Below are 23,375 nucleotides of genomic sequence, written 5' to 3'. Positions count from 1 at the left end.
TACTTTATTTAGAAGTTACAGGTCTGGGACCCCTTCAAAGTACTCTCCTCCCCAACGCACACACTTATCCCAACGGTGTATCCACTTGTTGAAACAGTCCTGATACGCTTCTTTTGTAATGTCCTCCAGCTCCTTCGTCGCATTTGCCTTAATCTCGGGAATCGTCTCAAATCTTCTTCCTTTCAAGGGACTTTTGAGTTTGGGGAACAAGAACAAATCTCAAGGAGCAAGGTCAGGTGAGTAGGGGGGGTGGGGAAGAACAGTGATCGAGTGTTTGGCCAAAAACTCACGAGTTCTGAGGCACAAATTTCGCAGCAACGCGGTGCATCTTCAATTTTTTTGGTCAAAATCTCGTAACAAGATCCAACTGATATCCCACAGTCTTTAGCAAGCTCCCTGACAGTCAGACGTCGATTTGCCCGCACCAGGGTGTTGATTTTGTCGGTGTGTTGGTCGTCAGTTGACGTGGAAGGACGTCCAGGACGCTCATCATCTTCAATGGACTGTCGACCATCCTTAAAACGTTCATGCCACTTGAAACATGCCGTACGCTTCATAGCAACAACACCGTAAGCCGTGTTAAGCATAGCAAAAGTTTTAGTCGCAGATTTTCCAAGTTTAACACAAAATTTTACAGCAAGTCGTTGCTCCTTCAGGTCATTCATTCTAAAATCCGCCAAACGAAAAAATCGCACTTCACTTAAAACCGCGTAGCTAATACACAAATGAAGATATCTGCAATCGGGAAATGGCGTCGTAATCAGCTGATCTGTGCGAACCTAGTGACCTCAAGCGGATTTCCCTGGAACCAACTGGAGCCGCTCAATTCAAACAGTCCGCGTATTTTTTGAACAGACCTCGTATAAACCTAGATTAAAAAAAACATTTTATTTTCAGAGCTTTACATCATAAACTGATATAAAATTATATATTCCTATATTTCTCAAATATTCTTCCTTTTTCAAAGTGAATTTGACAATCACAAGAGATTAATCATTAATCCTAATAAATATATTCATTATACATATTTTTTAATCTCAGTGAAAGGTTTGGGTGACACTAACTTTTCGTTTAGTGAATATCAGGGTGAAGACATCAGGGGGAAGTGAAAGGGAGGGTTAAATGGACACCACACATCTCTCTTCGAGGACCACAAGAAGTAAATGCAACTGGTGGCAACTGGTTTATTGGTTCGTCAACTGCAAACGAGCGAAGTGCAGGAGCAGGACAAACGAATCTCTGGGGATGACATGTGGGAAGCAGAAGCCAACGCTAACATATACGTACCATTCCCAGACACACACACACAGAGACTTTTGTCAAATAAGGGTTTACACATTTGATTTTGTAATCACAAAATGAATGCTTAAGTAAAATGAAATTTCTATATTCCTAATACACACACATACACACATGTAAGTATGTATATATATATGTATGTGTATATTTACATATATATATGAATAAAGATAATCCAGAATCAGCTAAGTCAATGTTACAGAGGCTTAAAGTTTCTTAAAGTAATCTTAGTAGCTACTAGGCGTGAATTTCTTAAAATGCTTATATTTCTTTAACATAAATTTTGGAAAATATTCAATTCACAGTGTGGGCCATAACTTTATGTCTATTTTTTATAGCATAGTAAAACACCTTCATTTTGAAAATGAACTTCACGCGTTTTCTGCGTGTATTGACTTAACTAAGGAACAACTTACGCTCTTACGTTGGCATCTAACTTATTTGTAACATTATTATCTCGTACTGTCTGTTAATATTTTGTTTTATTTACTTTACGAAGACTTACTTCATCTGTTGGACATTTCTAGAACAATGGATCTGGACAATATTCTTCAAGAAATTGGAGAATTCGGTATATATCAGAAACTCGTGCTTGTTTTCTTGATAGCACCTGCTTGTCTCTTCCATGGCTCTCAGAGCATTACTCAAGTTATTGTCTCTGTGACTCCGGACCACTGGTGCCGCCTATCGGAATCAAAAGACGATAAACTCCTATCATCAGTTATTCACTCGACCCTACTTAACCGATCTATCTCTGCTTCTTGCTACACTCTACAAGGTAACAGAAGTTTTTCAGAAAATTATACCGAATTTGTTGTAAGTGAGACCTCCAGTGCTCATCCAGTCAAGTGTGAAAATGGCTGGGAATACGACATTGATCAGTTTACGTCAACAATAGTAACGGAGGTATGACTTTGTGAGGCTAAGATTAACATATATGTATGAACAATTAAACCCTAACTCATTTATCACATTAGATATCTATGTAGTGACTCAGGTAACGAAAGGGTAATTAACAATTACAGTCATTGTTTTTGAGAAACGTCTGCACTGAAATCCCAAATCGAATTACTAACAGCTTAAAAATATTAAAAAATGAAATAAATTATTATAGCTTAATAACTTGTAACCCTAATTTAAAAATAACTCCAGTTATAATACAGATACAGATATATAACTATATCAACACATCAAACAAGATTTCAATAGACATTTTCCTTATTAAATAAAAACTGACTTCATCTTTGTTTTGGTTTCGTGCCAAGTTACACCATAGGATGTTTAATGTCTATCACAGGGAATCGAACCTTAGATGTTATAGTTGTAAGACGTCTTGATTCATTTTAGTCTATTTTCCTAGTGTTCTAACAAGTTTATTTTTTTCTAGTGGGATCTGGTTTGTGACGTGGATATACTCCCAACTATTGGGTTTTCCATCTTCTTTTTAGGGGCTTTCATTGGAGCATTTTTCTTTGCAAGTGTAATCGATAGGTTTGTGGGATTATTTATTCTCTTAGGTCACAATACATTAATAGAAAAAAAAAGACTTTAACTAAGAGGAAAAATATTCAAGCAAATTCTACATTTTTTAAAATTCAAAGTGTTTTATTAATTTATAGATGTTTGCCTACTAGATATATTATTTGTCTTTGGTACTTCAAACTGAGAAACATATTATGTATCTAAATCTCAAGCAGACCGTGCCCACCTAATCCAGACTAATCTAGGTGAGCTTAGTCCTAACCTAATCCAGCTTAACCCTAACCCAACTTATCACAGCCTAACTAATTTACAAGAACCCAAACTAACGTAATTCAAATTAGACTTAACTAGCTAAGTGTTGTTTAACTTAGAAAGTGTAGTGTAATTAAACCTATTGAAAGTTACTTTGAAACTTGCTGATTCTAAAAAACAAAATTCAAACAACCTTGGATAACATGTTCTGACTTCATTATATTCATCTAATATATTTTAATCTAACAGAAACTCAAACAACTTGTACATTTTACTTAGGTTGGCCTAATTTAGTGTCAGCTAGCCTAGTTGCTTTGAGTTAAGGAAACTCAATCTAACATACTCTGATCTAATATAGTTTAATCGTTACTTATTTTAGTCTCAGTAAACTAGTTTAATACAGTGCAACCAAGGCCTAGTTATCTAGTTAGGTTTATCTAACCTCTAAACAGCGTAGTTTTGCTGTTCTTAGTAGAACTTGACATAACATTACCATAGGTGGCTTGTTGTTTTAACATAACCAGTCCTAATTTATTTTGATTCAGATTTTGTAATCAACTAAACATAAACTCCGTTAATAACCGTAGACTGTTTACTGCTAGTTTGCTTATTCTCAGCTAACCTACTCGCTTAAAGCAAAATATACAGTTTAATCCACCGGCTTAACTCACCTTAACCAAGCTTAAGCTAACATAGTATCTTAAACTTATTTTTGTAAGTTATGTTTTTGGTATATAAATTTACGAGTTTGTTCGCTAGAGGGAGCTCATAATTATGTAATAACGATGGCTTCATGATGTATGTAATCGTGTAGTAAGTATAAAACAAATACAATATAAGTAAGAGAATCGTTGAAGCGGTGAGTAATTTGACTGGATTAGTTCAATGCTAGTTAGACAGTGAGAAGTGCTGTATCTGTGATCCAGCTAGAAGTACGATTGTAAATGAAATTCTACAAGTGAATTTATTTGTCAGTTAGATTTATGTTAGTTTTCGAAACTTTTGTTAAATATCATTTGAACTATTGTATTTGAAATTAGTCTTACAAGTAAATGTAGCCTTTAGCAAACGCTATTAAATTAATGAAAGAGTAAATAAATTTGTTATCTTTGCATTATTACCAAGTAATCTAAACGAATATATCCAAAAATCAGACCTTGGAACAATACTAAAAAAGACAAGAAGAATGAGAAAGAAAATGAGAGAATAAAACATTTCAAAAACAAGCAGGTGAATAAAGCCAGACACACGTCTTCCACCCAAACATTTCAGTTTAAGGCACTCTTTATCATAAAACATGAAATAGTAAATCCTATTTCGTCTACACTTATTACCTGTACTGCTGTGCCACCTCTGACTTCAGGTGTTTCTTGGACTACTACAGACTTGTTAGCACCAAATCAAGTTCCGAAACTTATCCAACCAGTTCAACAACATGCCCTAATCAAGAAACCAGCAGCTTGAGATATATCAGGCTCACTCTAAACGAATTTCCAGAGTTATTAGGAGTAATAATGAACAGTAAACTGATCATACTGCTGCTCAATTAAATCAACCAGCTTTAACAATGTTGAGTAACATTCCAACTTAGAACCATAACAACCATGAAGCATTGGTGTCTGTTTTATCGTGTAAGTTTTGAATGACACATTAGAAGAAAACATTCAGAGCAAATTTCGAGATCAGGATAGAGTGTAAAGAAAAGACCTTACTTAGGCAAGCTTGTGAAAAATCTCGAAATGCTTTATCAATTTTTTATCCAGATGCTTCACGTGAAACGATGAATTTGTTAGCAGGTGAGCACTTTACAGATTCCATAAAATGTAAGAATTAGGCTGAAGCAGAGGACGTGTACTACTACAAAAGGAGCTCTCTGATTGGTAATGGAACCTGAACTCATTAAAGTTGCAGTTAGACAAATAAAAATACCATCTATATGACGTTATATCATCAGATGAAGTAGTACTGGAACATCAACTTCTTCTGATGGTAGTCTAGAAGAAGTGAAAATACTAGTTGGAATCATACAGAATGGAAAAAAGTAAACCATAAGACAAAAGGTATTTAAAATGTAACTATAAAGAACATATTACCCACAACTGCAGATAAAAGCCTGTATGAAAAAAAAATCCAAATTGTGTTATAAAAGAGGGACTGCGATAATTGTGAAGAGCAAAGCCATTATAACTCAAACTGTGAAAACTATAAGTCCTAGAGCCCAAAGTTATAAAAGGACTAACAAACAGATTTTTAAAAATCAGAAACGTCTCTCTGCTTCTTGATATTTGTCTAATTTACATCAAGGAAGAGTGGATATTTGAAATTGACCTGTTGTAACCATGAAAATCCTGTTGTTCGTTATATCACAATTATTACACCAGAGGTATAGACTTCCGTCGACAATTAAGAGGGTAGACATTATACCATTTAATTCATACCAAAATTTATTAGAAATAAATGTAAATTGAGTGACTGGAGTGTTGTAGAAAAGTTACACTCTAAATTTCAGAAGCGTTGGAAAGAGTCATACGTTTTACTGATATTAATCAATAATGTGGTTTACAGACTCTAGAAGAACAGATCAAAACAAAGATCACCTACGCTAATCATGATTATCTTTGGAAGTCCACCAGTGAGAGGATGGCCAACTGGGTAACTAAAACGTTAGTGCGCTGAACCATCTGGAGGATCACCAAAGATAGATTCTCCAGCAGAGTTGCTCTTCCTGCTACTAATGGAGGACCTCAACAGTAACAGAACATCATTCGATGATAAAGGACAAGAAATCCTCCCATCTATAAACTATAGTCCTGGTAAAAGAAAATAACCCAAAGTACTCACTGCATGGACAGTTTAGTTTACTGGTTTAAGAAAATAACCCAAAGTACTCACTGCATGGACAGTTTAGTTTACTGGTTTATTTATATATTAGGATTGTAAGAGACCTCACAATTCAAGACAGGGTTTGTGTTGTAAGCTATAGTTGAATTTTCTAGAGGAAACTCTTCCTTATGTAACGATGATTTAGGTGTAGTGAATAGAAGACCAACACAAGTTAATTTGAAAACCAGTAACTCAGTGAATAATTTGACTAAGCTAGTTCAATTAGACATTCTAAGTTATCCCGGTCGCACCAAACATGTTCGCCCTTTCAGCCGTGGTTGCGTTATAAAGTGACGGCCAATCCCACTATTTGTTGGTAAAAGAGTAGCCCAAGAGTTGGAGGTGGGTGGTGGTGACTAGCTGTCTTCCCTCTAGTCTTACACTTTCAGTTAACGCACATTAATATAATTTGATCTAATTTATTCTGTGCAACGTATCTAATTATTGTACATAAGTTTCTAAACAACGTTTCACTAATACTGTTTATCTGTTAACTGTGTTTCACTTTATTCCTCTAAGAAAGTTACACATGTTTTAAACCAAATATATTTCATGCATAAATGTGATTGTTTTTATGTTTTGATATCATAGATATGGAAGGAGGACCACTTGTCTTTTGACTCTTTTTGTCAGACTGATTGCTTCTATAATTACATCAATGTCTCCAAATTTTCCAGTTTGGGTAATTGGTCGTTTTACTATTGGTCTCTGTGGAACAGCTGCATACCCTTCACTCTTTGTGCTAGGTAAATCGTCACCATCTTTACTGCATACCCTTCACTCTTTGTGCCAGGTAAATCGCCACCATCTTTACTGCATACCCTTCACTCTTTGTGCTAGGTAACTCACTACCATCTTTACTGCATACCCTTCAGTCTTTGTACTAGGTAAATCACTACCATCTTTACTGCATACCCTTCAGTCTTTGTGCTAGGTAAATCACTACCATCTCTACTGCATACCCTTCAGTCTTTGTGCTAGGTAAATCACCACCATCTTTATTGCATACCCTTCAGTCTTTGTGCTAGGTAAATCACTACCATCTCTACTGCATACCCTTCAGTCTTTGTGCTAGGTAAATCACCACCATCTTTATTGCATACCCTTCAGTCTTTGTGCTAGTTAAATCACTACCATCTTTACTGCATACCCTTCAGTTTTTGTGCTAGGTAAATCACTACCATCTTTACTGCATACCCTTCAGTCTTTGTGCTAGGTAAATCACTACCATCTTTACTGCATACCCTTCAGTCTTTGTGCTAGGTAAATCACCACCATCTTTACTGCATACCCTTCAGTCTTTGTGCTAGGTAAATCACCACCACCTTTACTGCATACCCTTCAATCTTTGTGCTAGGTAAATCACCACCATCTTTACTGCACACCCTTCAGTCTTTGTGCTAGGTAACTCACTACCATCTTTACTGCATACCCTTCACTCTTTGTGCTAGGTAAATCACTACCATCTTTACTGCACATCCTTGTCTTTGTGCTAGGTAAATCACTACCATCTTTACTGCATACCCTTCAGTCTTTGTGCTAGGTAAATCACTACCATCTTTACTGCACACCCTTCAGTCTTTGTGCTAGGTAAATCACTACCATCTTTACTGCATACCCTTCAGTCTTTGTGCTAGGTAAATCACTACCATCTCTACTGCATACCCTTCAGTCTTTGTGCTAGGTAAATCACCACCATCTTTATTGCATACCCTTCAGTCTTTGTGCTAGTTAAATCACTACCATCTTTACTGCATACCCTTCAGTCTTTGTGCTAGGTAAATCACTACCATCTTTACTGCATACCCTTCAGTCTTTGTGCTAGGTAAATCACTACCATCTTTACTGCACACCCTTCAGTCTTTGTGCTAGGTAAATCACTACCATCTTTACTGCACATCCTTCAGTCTTTGTGCTAGGTAAATCACCACCATCTTTACTGCCCATCCTTCAGTCTTTGTGCTAGGTAAATCACCACCATCTTTACTGCATACCCTTCAGTCTTTGTGCTAGGTAAATCACCACCATCTTTACTGCACACCCTTCAGTCTTTGTGCTAGGTAAATCACTACCATCTTTACTGCATACCCTTCAGTCTTTGTGCTAGGTAAATCACTACCATCTTTACTGCATACCCTTCAGTCTTTGTGCTAGGTAAATCACCACCATCTTTACTGCATACCCTACAGTCTTTGTGCTAGGTAAATCACCACCACCTTTACTGCATACCCTTCAATCTTTGTGCTAGGTAAATCACCACCATCTTTACTGCATACCCTTCACTCTTTGTGCTAGGTAAATCACCACAATCTTTACTGCATACCCTTCAGTCTTTGTGCTAGGTAAATCACCACCTTCTTTACTGCATACCCTTCAGTCTTTGTGCTAGGTAAATCATTACCATCGTTACTGCATACCCTTCACTCTTTGTGCTAGGTAAATCACCACCATCTTTACTGCACACCCTTCAGTCTTTGTGCTAGGTAACTCACTACCATCTTTACTGCATACCCTTCACTCTTTGTGCTAGGTAAATCACTACCATCTTTACTGCACATCCTTCAGTCTTTGTGCTAGGTAAATCACCACCATCTTTACTGCATACCCTTCAGTCTTTGTGCTAGGTAAATCACTACCATCTTTACTGCATACCCTTCAGTCTTTGTGCTAGGTAAATCTCTACCATCTTTACTGCATACCCTTCAGTCTTTGTGCTAGGTAAATCACCACCATCTTTGCGCTTATTTATATGCCTATTTAATATATTTCTAGCTTTGGTACGTCACTTATATTATTGAAAAATAAGTCTTTCTCTTTAACTTTTTCAAGCACAAGAAATTATCGGACAGCGACACCTGGCAACAGCTTCCCTTCTTCTCATCACGTCTTACACCTCTGGCCACATTGTAATTGGTTTGTTGTCTTACGCCATTCGAGACTGGAGAATGTTAACTCTATGTATGAATGCACCTTTCATCATGACTTTGATACTTCAGTTCTGGTACGTTTATTTATTTTTATTTTTCTTCTGTTTCTGCTCACTGGAAAATTAGTGGACAATTAAAACTGTTGGGTTTAGGACATTTCTTTACATAAACGTGTAATTTTAAATTTTGTGTGCTAAGAAAATAAAAATATATTTCTCTGACACTTTTTTGATAAAATGGATAAACTACTAGAGATAAAAAGTAAAATCTCTCTTGAAGTGTTACAACTGAGAGTGATGCTGTTTACTTATTTATAATGCAATAATACATATTATTCAGAAGAACATTCGTTTCTAGTTTAAGCCTTATCACCACTAACATATTCGCCTATGGCCACTTATTTGTAGCTGTGCGGACTTGAACGTTAAGGGCAATCTGCGGACAAAACGTATTTTGCGTGTTTTGTTTTAAACTGCACGTGGGCTATATTTGTTAATTTTTGGGGAAAAAAATAACATTTTAGTAATAAAACAGCATAAGGTTTGTCACTGATGTTGTATTAACCCGCTCAGCCCGAATTCCCGGGTTATGGGGAATTTCAAACTTGACTATCAGCCGAATTCCAGAGAAAACAGGAATGTGGACGCCTACATTTAAATTGAAAATAAATCAGAATAAAAGTAGGTTGTGAGTGCAGTATTAATATTAGTTTGCAAATAGCAGCCTTCTGTTAGAAGGTAGGTTGTGAGTGCAATGTTAATATTAGTTTGCAAATGGCAGCCTTCTGTTAGAAGGTAGGTTGTGAGTGCAATGTTAATATTAGTTTGCAAATGGCAGCCTTCTGTTAGAAGGTAGGTTGTGAGTGCAATGTTAATATTAGTTTGCAAATGGCAGCCTTCTGTTAGAAGGTAGGTTGTGAGTGCAGTATTAATATTAGTTTGCAAATGGCAGCCTTCTGTTAGAAGGTAGGTTGTGAGTGCAATGTTAATATTAGTTTGCAAATGGCAGCCTTCTGTTAGAAGGTAGGTTATGAGTGCAGTATTAATATTAGCTTGCAAATGGCAGCCTTCTGTTAGAAGGTAGGTTGTGAGTGCAATGTTAATATTAGTTTGCAAATGGCAGCCTTCTGTTAGAAGGTAGGTTGTAATTGCAATATTAATATTAGTTTGCAAATGGCAGCCTTCTGTTAGAAGGTAGGTTGTGAGTGCAATATTAATATTAATTTGCAAATGGCAGCCTTCTGTTAGAAGGTAGGTTGTGAGTGCAGTATTAATATTAGTTTGCAAATAGCAGCCTTCTGTTAGAAGGTAGGTTGTGAGTGTAGTGTTAATATTAGTTTGCAAATGGCAGCCTTCTGTTACAGGGTAGGTTGTGAGTGCAGTATTAATATTAGTCTGCAAACAGCAGCCTTCTGTTAGAAGATAGGTTGTGAGGGCAGTATTAATATTAGTTTGCAAATGGCAGCCTTCTGTTAGAAGGTAGGTTGTGAGTGCAGCATTAATATTAGTTTGCAAACGACAGCCTTCTGTTAGAAGGCAGGTTGTAGTGCAGCATTAATATTAGTTTGCAAACGGCGGCCTCCTGTTAGAAGGTAGGTTGTGAGTGCAGTATTAATATTAGTTTGCAAACGGCGTCTCTTCTGTTAGAAGGTAATTTGTGAATGCAATATTAATATTAGTTTGCAAATGGCAGCCTTCTGTTAGAAGGTAGGTTGTGAGTGCAATATTAATATTAGTTTGCAAATGGCAGCCTTCTGTTAGAAGGTAGGTTGTGAGTGCAGTATTAATATTGGTTTGCAAATAGCAGCCTTCTGTTAAAAGTTAGGTTGTGAGTGTAGCATTAATTATTAGTTTGCAAATGGCAGCCTTCTGTTAGAAGGTAGGTTGTGAGTGCAATATTAATATTAGTTTGCAAATGGCAGCCTTCTGTTAGAAGGTAATCAGAGCGCAATATTAATATTAGTTTGTAAATGGCAGCCTTCTGTTAGAAGGTAGGTTGTGAGTGCAATATTAATATTAGTTTGCAAATGGCAGCCTTCTGTTAGAAGGTAATTTGTGAGTGCAATATTAATATTAGTTTGCAAATGGCAGCCTTCTGTTAGAAGGTAGGTTATGAGTGCAGTATTAATATTAGTTTGCAAATTGCAGCCTTCTGTTAGAAGATAGGTTGTGAGTGCAATATTAATATTAGTTTGCAAATGGCAGCCTTCTGTTAGAAGGTAGATTGTGAGTGCAATATTAATATTAGTTTGCAAATGGCAGCCTTCTATTAGAAGGTAGATTGTGAGTGCAATATTAATATTAGTTTGCAAATGACACCCTTCTGTTAGAAGGCAGGTTGTAAGTGCAGTATTAATATTAGTTTGCAAACGGCAGCCCTCTGTTAGAAGGTAGGTTGTGAGTGCAATATTATTAGCCTGCAAACGGCAGCGTTCTGTTAGAAGGCATTCCAGAACGCAATATTAATATTAGTGCAAACGGCAGCCTCCCTATTAGAATAGGTTGAGCGCAGTAATATTATTTTTCAAACAGCAGGCTTCTGTTAGAAGGTAGTTTGTGAGTGCAATATTAATATTAGTTTGCAAATGGCAGCCTTCTGTTAGAAGGTAGGTTGTGAGTGCAATATTAATATTAGTTTGCAAATGGCAGCCTTCTGTTAGAAGGTAGGTTGTGAGTGCAGTATTAATATTGGTTTGCAAATAGCAGCCTTCTGTTAAAAGTTAGGTTGTGAGTGTAGTATTAATATTAGTTTGCAAATGGCAGCCTTCTGTTAGAAGGTAGGTTGTGAGTGCAATATTAATATTAGTTTGCAAATGGCAGCCTTCTGTTAGAAGGTAATTTGTGAGTGCAATATTAATATTAGTTTGCAAATGGCAGCCTTCTGTTAGAAGGTAGGTTATGAGTGCAGTATTAATATTAGTTTGCAAATGGCAGCCTTCTGTTAGAAGGTAGGTTGTGAGTGCAATATTAATATTAGTTTGCAAATGGCAGCCTTCTGTTAGAAGGTAGATTGTGAGTGCAATATTAATATTAGTTTGCAAATGGCAGCCTTCTATTAGAAGGTAGATTGTGAGTGCAATATTAATATTAGTTTGCAAATGGCAGCCTTCTGTTAGAAGGTAGGTTGTGAGTGCAGTATTAATATTAGTTTGCAAATAGCAGCCTTCTGTTAGAAGGTAGGTTGTGAGTGTAGTATTAATATTAGTTTGCAAATGGCAGCCTTCTGTTAGAAGGTAGGTTGTGAGTGCAATATTAATATTAGTTTGCAAATGGCAGCCTTCTATTAGAAGGTAGGTTGTGAGTGCAGTATTAATATTAGTTTTCAAACAGCAGGCTTCTGTTAGAAGGTAGTTTGTGAGTGCAATATTAATATTAGTTTGCAAATGGCAGCCTTCTGTTAGAAGGTAGGTTGTGAGTGCAATATTAATATTAGTTTGCAAATGGCAGCCTTCTGTTAGAAGGCAGGTTGTGAGTGCAGTGTTAATATTAGTTTGCAAATGGCAGCCTTCTGTTAGAAGGTAGGTTATGAGTGCAGTATTAATATTAATTTGCAAGTGGCAGCCTTCTGTTACAGGGTAGGTTGTGAGTGCAGTATTAATATTAGTTTGCAAATAGCAGCCTTCTGTTAGAAAGTAGGTTTTAAGTGCAGTATTAATATTAATTTGCAAATGGCAGCCTTCTGTTAGAGGGTAGGTTGTGAGTGCAGTATTAATATTAGTTTGCAAATAGCAGCCTTCTGTTAGAAGGTAGGTTGTGAGTGCAGTATTAATATTAGTTTGCAAATGGCAGCCTTCTGTTAGAAGGGAGGTTGTGAGTGCAGTATTAATATTAGTTTGCAAATGACAGCCTTCTGTTAGAAGGCAGGTTGTAAGTGCAGTATTAATATTAGTTTGCAAATGGCAGCCTTCTGTTAGAAGGTAGGTTGTGAGTGCAGTATTAATATTAGTTTGCAAATGGCAGCCTTCTGTTAGAAGGTAATTTGTGAATGCAATATTAATATTAGTTTGCAAATGGCAGCCTTCTGTTAGAAGGTAGGTTGTGAGTGCAGTATTAATATTAGTTTGCAAATGACAGCCGTCTGTTAGCACCATATTCGTTGTTTTTGTAAAGATATTTGCTTATTTTTTTACCATGAAGAATAGTCCTCTGAAACCAAGCACTTACAGTGATAAAAGAAAAAGGCCTAAGATATTTACAATTGCTGATATGAATCAGATAAAGATGAACAGGAATTGGATCATGTGTGTCTTGAGGATGACTTGAAATCAGTTGAAGATGAAAAAGGTTTATAAGAATCTGAAAGTGATGATGATATACCTCAAGGCAGAGGTCGTGATCCTCGATCGGCTGATGGTAGGAGTGCAGATGTTCCAGATGGAGGTTGGAGTAATTGTTTTTCTGCACAAAAGATTAATTTACAGTTTGATGGTAACAATGCACGCACGTCTGGGAGTCATATGTTTGTTGTGTGCAGTGAAAAAAAACACCTTAAATATATATTAAAATAAACCACCCTGGAGTATCATACAAGGACATTCCTTTCACACTGGTCAAGAGCTACATTTGGTGCTTCCTCTGCAAAAAATATCTCTGTGTCAAACGCGGGTCAGCATACTGGGAAGACTGGCACACCGATATCCAGTATTGGTACTAGATTAAAGGAAAACCTATTACAAATAATATCCTGAAATTTTATGTGTTTCTGTATAGTATTTTTCATGTAATCTCTGTTTCTGAGACACATGTGTTTTCATGCATTTTTACTGTGGAGCTCAGGCCAAGGGACAATTTGGCTCCCTTGGGTCAGGACTGATAGGGTTAAGTCCTTTGCTTCTATTAACAAATTTGTAGTTTGAGTAGATTAATTTTTGCTCCCTAGTGGCACAGTGACGTGTCTGCGGACTTACAATGCTAAAAACCATGTTTCGATACACATGGTGGAAAAACCACAGATAGCCATTTGAGCTTAATTACAATCAATAACAACAATATACTAATTTCCATGTAGCTAAATGGTAATCGTGTGGGTGCTAAATGGCTACCATTTCGTTAATAGTAAAGTACTACAACTTAATATTTTGAATTTTTAATTGTTATGTGGAAATATCAGCTGACCTTAAAAACGGTTTCATTTCAGATTTAAATAAATTCGTCTTTAGAAATTATTCTGACCTTAGTTTGAACTTTCTTTAAACTGTTAGCTTCTGAAGCTCCTGTCAAAAGTGAGTCCTAACTTTCTTTTAACAGCATTGACAGGGTTTTGAATGATCTATCCAACTCTAAAAATTAGCTTATTTCTTTCTAGAAATTCAAGCATCAAATCAATAGGAGGCGTTAATTTCATAGTTAGTTGTCAAAAAGTCATTTATCCATACATAGTATTAACCACTGTATTTTACATTTCTATATGAATTTAGAAAGATATTGTACACATCTTGTTTAACAACTGAACTCACTAACAAATTAGAACTGAGATTGTTTGTTGTTTTTTAACAAATTCGAAGTGAGATTGTTTGTTCACTTTTGTTTAACAGACTTTAAGTTAGATTGTTGTATATTGTTGTTTAACAAACTTGAAGTTAGATTTTTTGCTGTTGTTTCACAAACTTGAAGGGACATTATTTGTCTGTTACTCTTTGACAACGTTGAAGTGGGAATACTTGTTTGTTTAATAAACTTGAAGTTAGATTGTTTGTTTGTTGTTGGTTAACAAACTTGAAGTTAGATTGTTTGTTTGTTGTTGTTTAACAAACTTGAAGTTAGATTGTTTGTTTGTTGTTGCTTAACAAACTTGAAGTTAGATTGTTTGTTTGTTGTTGTTTAATAAACTTGAAGTTAGATTGTTTGTTTGTTGTTGCTTAACAAACTTGAAGTTAGATTGTTTGTTTGTTGTTGTTTAACAAACTTGAAGTTAGATTGTTTGTTTGTTGTTGCTTAACAAACTTGAAGTTAGATTGTTTGTTTGTTGTTGTTTAATATATTAACCCTCAGATTACCATGAAAAAAATTTCATCAAATAACATTGTGGGTTCAATGAACCCAGACCAGATTTTTTACGGTTGTTGGGTTAAAAACCGCTGTAAAACAGTAATGAAGCTTATTAATAACATGCTTAAGACAAAAACGCTTAGAACACATTGTTTTTGTTGAACCAAATAATGTTAAAACACTGAGTTTCTGACAATCAAGACAAACTACACTGGAATGCTCAGTGCACACGTGTCTTTGCAGCACGAACATACTGTTAGTGAGCTTCTGTCTTTTCTTGTAACCACAACTTGTATGTCTTCATTTTCTGTCTGTTTGGCATTGAGATGAGGTTGATGGCGCTGCCTTCTTTGTTCTTTTGCCAAACTGGATGAGAAATGTCGTGTGTGTCTTTATACCCAGTTGTTGAATTTGCAAATTCAGTTCTTTACAGCACTATGGAAGAATTTACTGCATTGATATCAATTTTGTTATAAAACACAACCATCGGCCATCTTCGAGTCATCTCATCAAGAGTATCAACACCAAACTCTGAACTGTTGTGATATAAAATAGCTTCTGGTTATTTATCTTCTGTATTGGTATCAATAATAGGCTGTGAATGCATGGTGGAAAGGAAATTGTCCACATAGTTTTTCATTTGGCAACACAATACTACCATTCAACTAGCTCGGAATCCAAATACATATGTAATGTACTTCTGGAGATCCTTCATTTTAAATTGGTGAATTCAGTAGGCAGTTCAGCTCTGTTTTTCTGACGGTTTTCAACTATAGTGAGCTTTTTATTTAGTAGTTGACATGTTGATGATAAACTGGTGAAAAATTTATCGCAAGTAATATTTTTGTCTGACCTGTCCCCCGGTGGGACAGTGGTAAGTTTTCGGACTTATAACTCTAAAATCAGGGTTTCGATGATTTCAATTAGTGGACACCACAGATAACCCGATGTGGTTTTGCTATAATATTTCATCAAATCAAGAAGGACTCTTACACCTTGATCCATTTCACGTACAGGAACTCGATTTTTCCCTGTTTATTTCTTAATATATTGACAATGGCAGCTTACTCGTTGTTGTGGATCTATTCTGACAAAGCTTTCAAAGATAAGAATGACCTAAAATGAACACAAAGCAGGTTACCAGTGCTATGAAAAACGGTAAGGTATTCATCTGCTAAACCAAAGTTTCATCATTTTTCCGCTGATGGTAATGTTGTGTATAACATACTCAGGGGGAAGAAAAGTAGCTGTCTTGATTTTGAATACATTTTTACTGTATAGAGCGTTTAATGTACGTATGAACGAGCATTTTGAAATTTATCTTGAACATATAGATAAGTGGCAAATTTTCCATTAGCCTGTGGATCCAACAGACCCAGATGGTAAAGTGTGAAACTATTTCATTATCAAGTATTTATAAATTTGTAAGCATTTATAAAATTCTTCTATCAAAACTTCTCTATAAGACAATAAAAGTCAAGAAGTTCCGTGATTCTAGTAATAAATACGGAACCGTAGTACCACAGTAAATTGAAAATTGGATTCAATGGATCCAGATGGTAAAAAGACGGTTAATTAAATTATTTTTAAGTATCTATCAAAAAGGATCAAAGTGACTTTTAATATTTAATGAGTGAGAAATGAAATATGCTGTACATTTTGTTATAGTACAACATATCGTTCCTGTACAGTATATTTATGTTCATATGGTACTCAGACTTTTATGTATCGTGATGCAATTGCTGGTTTGTCACTTTATACTTGAACTAGGTTTATATAATACAAGAATCTTTACACTAGGTTTTCATGTGACACCTGGACCTTTAAAATGTGTTTTCACGTGGTATTTGGATCTTCATATTGTATGTTCAAATTATATCTTGATCCTTACGTAATTACTTTACTCTTTACTTTATTTGTACTTGAGCCTTTGAGTAATACAATCACGTGACACCTGTACTTTTCTCTAATATAATATCCGGACCTTTCCATTATACCTTTACGTGATACCTTGACCTTGGACTGTTTTCACATTTACCTGAACATTCAACTAGTGTACTAAAACTGTACCTTGATATTAGCCTAAGTTGTATCTTTTGCTCCTACATATTATATATGAGATTTTATGTAGGCTTTTTATTCGGTGACTGAGTCTTTATATAGTGTTTTCATATAATACCAAATATTTACACAGTGTGAACACGCGATAATTTACCCTTTACACTGTTTTACTTGTTTTCTCCAGGTTCCTTCCGGAGTCTCCAAGATATCTTTTAAGTATTGGAAACAAGACACAGCTCGTAAAGGTTCTCGGTACAATTAGAAAATTCAATAGAAAAAGTAAAGTCGACATTGGCAAAAGTATTGAGGTACGTTCCTAATTAAAAAACAAAAACAACAAAACGGGAAACCTTGGTTAATTAAAATCCCTTGTGTATGTGTGTGTGGTTGGTTGTTGTTTTTTGTGGGATAATGAAAGCCTTTTAAAGACCTTTTCAGAGTTTTATTAAGCCGCTTTAGACAAAAAAGTAATTAAAAACATGTCATTATTCAGAATTTAATCCTAATAGATCAAGGTGTATGTAACATCTCATTCAGCTCAGGAACTAGTGACACAGATGAAAAAAGGGAAAATTAAATGTGAGATGAAAGAAGGGAGAATATTACAATATGAAAACTGAACAAACAAGTCGGAAGGATAAAACTGTGGACAAATTACACCAATTGAATAATTACAGTATTCATGTGAGGAGGAAGTGAAAGGTGGATAATAGCTTTGTGGTTTCTTAACCTGTTAACTGCCAAATATTTCAGCTGCTACAATACAACTCTAATGCTTCTTCATTTTGTAACTTTTTTCGTGACGCCATTTTGGATCGAAAGTGAAACAATTTGTAAGTAGGTCATGTATGTATGGTGCTGTCATCTAGCGTTGAAGTTAGGTATTATTGAGAACGAATTAACTCGTCCGTGGCACTGTGTTACCGATTGGCTTGGACGAGTTATCTCGTTTACGGCACTGAACAGGTTAATCATGAGGATATCTTTTATTCAGAAGTGAAAATATCATCAAATTATTCCTCTTCATAGGAACCTTCCAGAAAAATGTGATAAGATATGACGATCTTGAAAAAACGCGTTGGTTTGACATTTAAAAATGATTTTATGTATTGGAGTTTCAGTATTTCTAGTGCAAAGTCAATTAGCGGCACAGCGGTATACCTACGACCTTTATAAAGCTAAAAACCGGGTTTCTATCCCCGTGGCGAGCAAAGCACAGATGACCAATAGTGCATCTTTGCACTTAATTTTAAAAAACCCAGTGCAAAATTGTCAAATAAATATTGCCACTGAAAAATGAAAGATCCACGTGACGTAGGGAGACACCAGGTTGACAAGTTGGTTACACAAGGCTGTAAGAATTGTGATAGTTGGTAAATGACAGAGGAAGTAAAAGGAATCCATAGTCTTGTTGAAGTAGGAACTGATTCAATGTATTACCTTAATTTGCACATCTATTTCTCAAAAGGTCAAGTCGTATATCCAGGTTTGACTTGGCCATATAGAAGGAATCATAAGTCTAAGACGAGAGAAAAAAGAGAACTTCTTGCACGTGAGAAATGTTGAAAGGTTTTGTTTTTTATTGCGGTCTAGGTGCAGAAGACATTTTCATGATGACTATTGGTTGTTGATAATATTTCCAAGTACTGATAAATAAGCCTTAAATTCGATTTAAACATTCAATCTGAGACCATACAGAATAATAATTATAATCGTTTTATTTGTTTGCTTGGTAATCTGAGTGACGATTAACTAAATGACCATTCTGGTCAGAAATTATTATTGTTCAAGCATAATTGTCTTTAACTGTGAACTTCGAATCAAAACGCAGGCAACTAGTAAGTTTCAAAAGATTATTTGCAAACAAAAGATAGCTGAATCAACTGTTATTCTTAAATATTGCAAGTTTGGTAGCGACCAGTCAAAAACCAGAAACACTGCAATCCTCAGTGTGACATGCTGACTACAAGACCAGACATGAGGTCCATCGTAAATGGAGATAAAAGCTTAGAGATAAAATGAATTGATAATTATTTTCTTAAAATAATATATTTACATCAATCAACACTCATCAGAATAAAGACCAATGACCATTCATTCTAATAATCACCAGTCAGTTGTCAGCAGAATAAGAACCAATTACCATTTGCCCAAATATCCATCAATCATCAGTCATCGGAGTAAAGCTCAATCACCATTAACTCAGATGACCACCGATCAGCAGTCACGACAACAACGACCTCTATACACTAATAATATTTTGAATTAATCTTTTCTTGTGGTGAAGAAGTATGTTACCCACCTGTTAGCACTGACGTTAATGTTTTCTATGTGGCGACCGTAAGCATTGCTGACACATTCATTAAAATTACATTTCACAAGTTAAGCATATAGGTACACAATGGGCCATCTGTTCCCTGCTCACTTCGAGTATCGAAACTCGTTTTGCCCTTGTAAGTTCACAGATATTCCGCTGTACCACTTGTGGGAGGGGAGGACAGTTAGAGCAAGCTATGCCCTCAGATCGAAACCAAACATCGATCTAAGAATCAATATAGCTAATTAATTGTACATTTCTACTTACTGAGATTAGAATCCATTGTTTCATGAGAGCGGTTAACGATATTTTCTGCCTTAACTATCATTAATATACGAAGTTATTATCATATAATATCAAACATCATTTACGTTTTACTGACTGTGACTGACATTGAATCTAAGTTTAATCTTTATTTTATCGGTTAATCAACTCCTAGGCTTCACTTTTATCTCTCATAAATATATCAGCATGTTTCTATTGTTTCTCAAGGCCCTCTAGCAATTTCCTAAATTCATTTTTAATACACTTTCTTGGAAACTTTTTTGTCAGATTAAATTTGTTGAATAAAACAGACTTTCTCAGAGATTTTTGTTTTGCGATTTTTATCAACTCTGGTAAAGTGCGTTTTATATATTTCCTCGCCGCTTGAGTTCTTTTATAGTTGAATGTTTTGTGTTCTCCATATATATATATATATATATATATGATCGCGATATATATATATACATATATCCATGTTTAGCGCGATCTTCCTGCTATTAATTTCAATTTTTGTCCCACTCATCTGTAAAAGCGAAAAAGTCAAAGATTCCTCTGACACACTAGAGGTATATAGCTTAAAACACTATTGTTATTCCATTTTCATTCACATTTTTGTCTTAACTACATAATAACAACGTAGGAAAGACCTCGAAACGTCTTCTACTGTGTATAAGAATAGCTATGAGATGCTATGTTAATCAACCTAATACACTACTTAAGTTCTGTTTTGAAAGGTACGTGAGAGAGTAAATTAAATTTCTTTTTTATATTTTTAGCTCAGAATGTCGATTTATTTTCAATATTTACAGGGGCTATTGCACGAGAGAAGATCTGATCAGGGACAAAAATTCGAGTTAACTTCATTTCTGGACTTGTTTCGAACACCTAATCTAAGGAAAAAGACGTTATTAGTATCATTTTTGTGGTAGTATTAAAATAATGTTTGACCTGGAAATTTAACTCACTTTTAAACGTATTTAAAATACTTATTTTAAACTTGGCATTAGTAGATTTAATTTTCAATGCTTTCGCCAGGTGTCGTTTTGTTAATTTAAAAGTGTAGTTAGTTGTTAAACAAACGGAGAAAGAACAACTAGTTTTAAAGTATAAAAATATTTATCACGTATCGCCATTTAAAGAAATAAACAACTGATAATTTTTGTTAAATAACCGATAAAGTTATTTAATCATATTTGTATTTTAAGACTTTGCAACTTTTTTGCTTTATTATTTGCACTGTCGGAAAAAAAATGCTTTTTAAAGTAAAGGTAAACCTGTTCACAAGCTTCAAATACATTTGTTGAGTATAATGCTAATAGAATAGATAGTAGATACAATAAGTTTAGTTTCCGTTGAAACCAAGAGTAAATACTTTTTTTTAAAAGTAATATAAAATTATTCTGTAGCTAGATTCATATATACTTGAATGTGTTGCCAATTTGGAGAAACAGTAAATTATGTATGTGTTTTTCTTTATCTTCAATTATAGACAAATTATTTAAGTCGGTAGTAACACACGGACACCAAGTTAATTTATTGTTTTATTTTCTGGATATCAAACTTTTAAATCAATAGGAATCTTATATATCATGTTCAATCTAAATATATATATATATATATATAAACTCAGAAACGAGTTAAAATAACAAAGTATATAATTAGTCAGAGGTTTCAATTTGGTGGTCTTATGACTTTATTTATTTAACTTTTTTGAAATGTAATTACTTTCACTAATGTATATATATGTATCATTCTTAATCTAAATAATTGTTTCTTTTGTATACATACATATAAAGTGTAATCTGAATAATTGTGCTTCTTTTGTATACATATGTATAAAATGTAATCTAAATAATTGTTTCTATATATAGCACTGCAAACGAAACTGCTTGCAAAGGACTTTCTCTTTACGTTCCCAAAATGTGGTTCGATGCACGCTTTACGTTCGTGATGTCTGGTATTGTGGAACTTCCTGGTCATTTTCTTATGTGCTACCTCATTGACCGATGGGGCCGTAAATGGCCCCAATTCTTATCAACCGCTTTTGCAGGAATTGCATGTTGCTCTATAGTCATTTGGTCTAATGGTAACTATGTTGTAAGATATATAATGTGTTTATTATCACAAATGTCAATAGATAAATATGTAGATACAATGTCTAACAGAACTAGAGATTTAATACTGAAGGACAAGTGAATACAAGTAAGAAGTCAATAAAAGTGGAGCAGTGACAGATACAAACCTACCCAGGTTACAGGCCTGGCGTGGCAAGATGGTTAGGGCACTCGACTTGTAATCTGAGGGTCGCGGGCTCGATTCTCCGTCACACCAAACATGCTCGCCCTTTCAGCCGTGGGGGCGTTATAAAGTGACAGTCAATCCCACTATTTTTTAGTGAAAGAGTAGCCCAAAAGTTGGCGGTGGGTGGAGATGAGTAGCTGCCCTCCCTCTAGGCTTACGCTGCAAAATTAGGAACGGCTGGCGCAGATAGCCCTCGTGTAGCTTTTGGCGAAATTGAAAAACAAACCAACCCAAGTTACAAAGACAGAAATATTTCGTTCTGCCAGTAATGGATATGAAAGTTTATGTTGTACATTAAAAACAACTAAAAAAGTAAACTTAATTTCGAATATAATATAATATAATATAATATAATATAATATAATATAATATAATATAATATAATATAATATAATATAATATAATATAATATAATATAATATATAATATAATCAGGACAACATTTTATTTAGTGTTTGAAATAAATCCAGCTAAAATAACAGTTTTTGCATTTTGATTGATTTTACTATATTTCGGTTCGATTGGTTCTCTAGTGGCGCAAGCGGCATGTCTGCATAACGCTAGAAATTGGGATTCGATACCCATTCCGAGCAAAGCTTAGGTAGCCCGTTATGTAGCCCTGTGCTTAACTTCAAACAAGCAATTCTGATTTATTTATAATTAACTACCAGTTCAGCTATTACTTGTGTGTATTATAAAAACTCTCTTTTTTTTTTGTTTTCTTGTGAGTCTTATGGAGTTGTTCCATATAGAACGTTATTATTCTGGCCTTTTAACGAAAAAACTATTAATTTCATGCATTTATATTAAAGAACGTATCGTTACTTATATATATTCAAGTATTTTTCTAAATGTTTGTACAAGTTTTCTGCATGTAGTTAGTGACACATTGTAAAAACGAGGTCAAAAACTAGCACAGATCCTCTCTGTTACGAAGACTAAGCACCACTAAAATTCATTCAATAGGAACTGTCTTTGCTTGGCTCTGTTTCTGTAACACGCCCCTTCTGCAGTGACGTCATACTTACCCGAAAGAGACTTGCAAAAATTAATTACAGCTATACGTTCATCATCCTTCAATATGTGTAATAGGAATGATGTTGATGTAAGTAATGAGTGAGTGTGGGATGTTACAGAAGGACTTTGGTCTCACTTCAATGTTTGGTATCATCAGTATTTTACTTCATGTCCTTTTCTTGTTTCTTTCTTTAGAATTAAGCACAAAGTTCCACAATGAGCTATCTGCATTCTGCCTATCACAGGTATCGAAACCCGGATTTTAGCGGTGTGAGTCGCAAACCAACCGCTGTGCCACTGGAGGGAAGCTTTTCATGTAATGAGCACTATTAGCCTATCGTTTCTAATAGCACTTATTCAAATCCCAGGATTGTGATCAGGAACATTTATAAAGAAATTCTGAAGTGAAGAATGCTTTTGTTAATATAAAGAATAATAAATCAGTTTATTTGTTTTGAATTTCGCGCAAAGCTACACGAGGGCTATCTGCGCTAGTCGTCCCTAACTTTGCAGTGTAAGACTAGAGAAAAGGCAGCTAGTCATCACCACCCATCGACAACGCTTGGGATACTATTTTACCAGCGA

The 23,375-nt window shown here is 35.1% G+C and overlaps 2 protein-coding genes across 11 annotated transcripts in view; one reads left to right on the top strand and one right to left on the bottom strand.

Moving 5' to 3' along the window:
• The window catches only part of LOC143237736 (carcinine transporter-like), a 78,247-nt gene that overhangs the window by 11,316 nt on the left and 43,556 nt on the right, over positions 1–23,375 (top strand). For 9 of the 10 annotated variants that reach the window (XM_076477284.1, XM_076477280.1, XM_076477278.1 and 6 more), the window contains 7 exons: positions 1,827–2,205; positions 2,687–2,790; positions 6,508–6,662; positions 8,746–8,917; positions 17,076–17,199; positions 20,282–20,397; positions 21,344–21,558. In XM_076477284.1, the coding sequence (XP_076333399.1) occupies positions 1,827–2,205; positions 2,687–2,790; positions 6,508–6,662; positions 8,746–8,917; positions 17,076–17,199; positions 20,282–20,397; positions 21,344–21,558 (1,265 nt within the window). The remainder of the gene's footprint in view (positions 1–1,826; positions 2,206–2,686; positions 2,791–6,507; positions 6,663–8,745; positions 8,918–17,075; positions 17,200–20,281; positions 20,398–21,343; positions 21,559–23,375) is intronic. The other variant, XM_076477285.1, reaches the window with a different exon arrangement.
• Positions 53–1,922, bottom strand: LOC143237738 (protein GVQW3-like). The gene is made up of 2 exons (XM_076477287.1): positions 1,805–1,922; positions 53–868 (listed from the first exon to the last, which is right to left on the bottom strand). Exon 2 carries the CDS (start codon positions 663–665, stop codon positions 183–185), a length of 483 nt encoding a protein of 160 aa, XP_076333402.1. The 5' UTR covers positions 666–868; positions 1,805–1,922; the 3' UTR covers positions 53–182.

The sequence above is a fragment of the Tachypleus tridentatus genome, chromosome 13 (genome assembly GCF_004210375.1).
Source record: "Tachypleus tridentatus isolate NWPU-2018 chromosome 13, ASM421037v1, whole genome shotgun sequence".
In the NCBI taxonomy this organism is placed as follows: Eukaryota; Metazoa; Arthropoda; class Merostomata; order Xiphosura; family Limulidae; genus Tachypleus; species Tachypleus tridentatus.
The sequence above is the reverse complement of the archived record's forward strand: the minus strand, read 5'-3'. Positions and strand labels throughout refer to the sequence as shown.

Coding starts and splice junctions, on each gene's coding strand:
- LOC143237738 (XM_076477287.1), bottom strand. CDS start 665: ATGAATGACCTGAAGGAGCAACGACTTGCTGTAAAATTTTGTGTTAAA.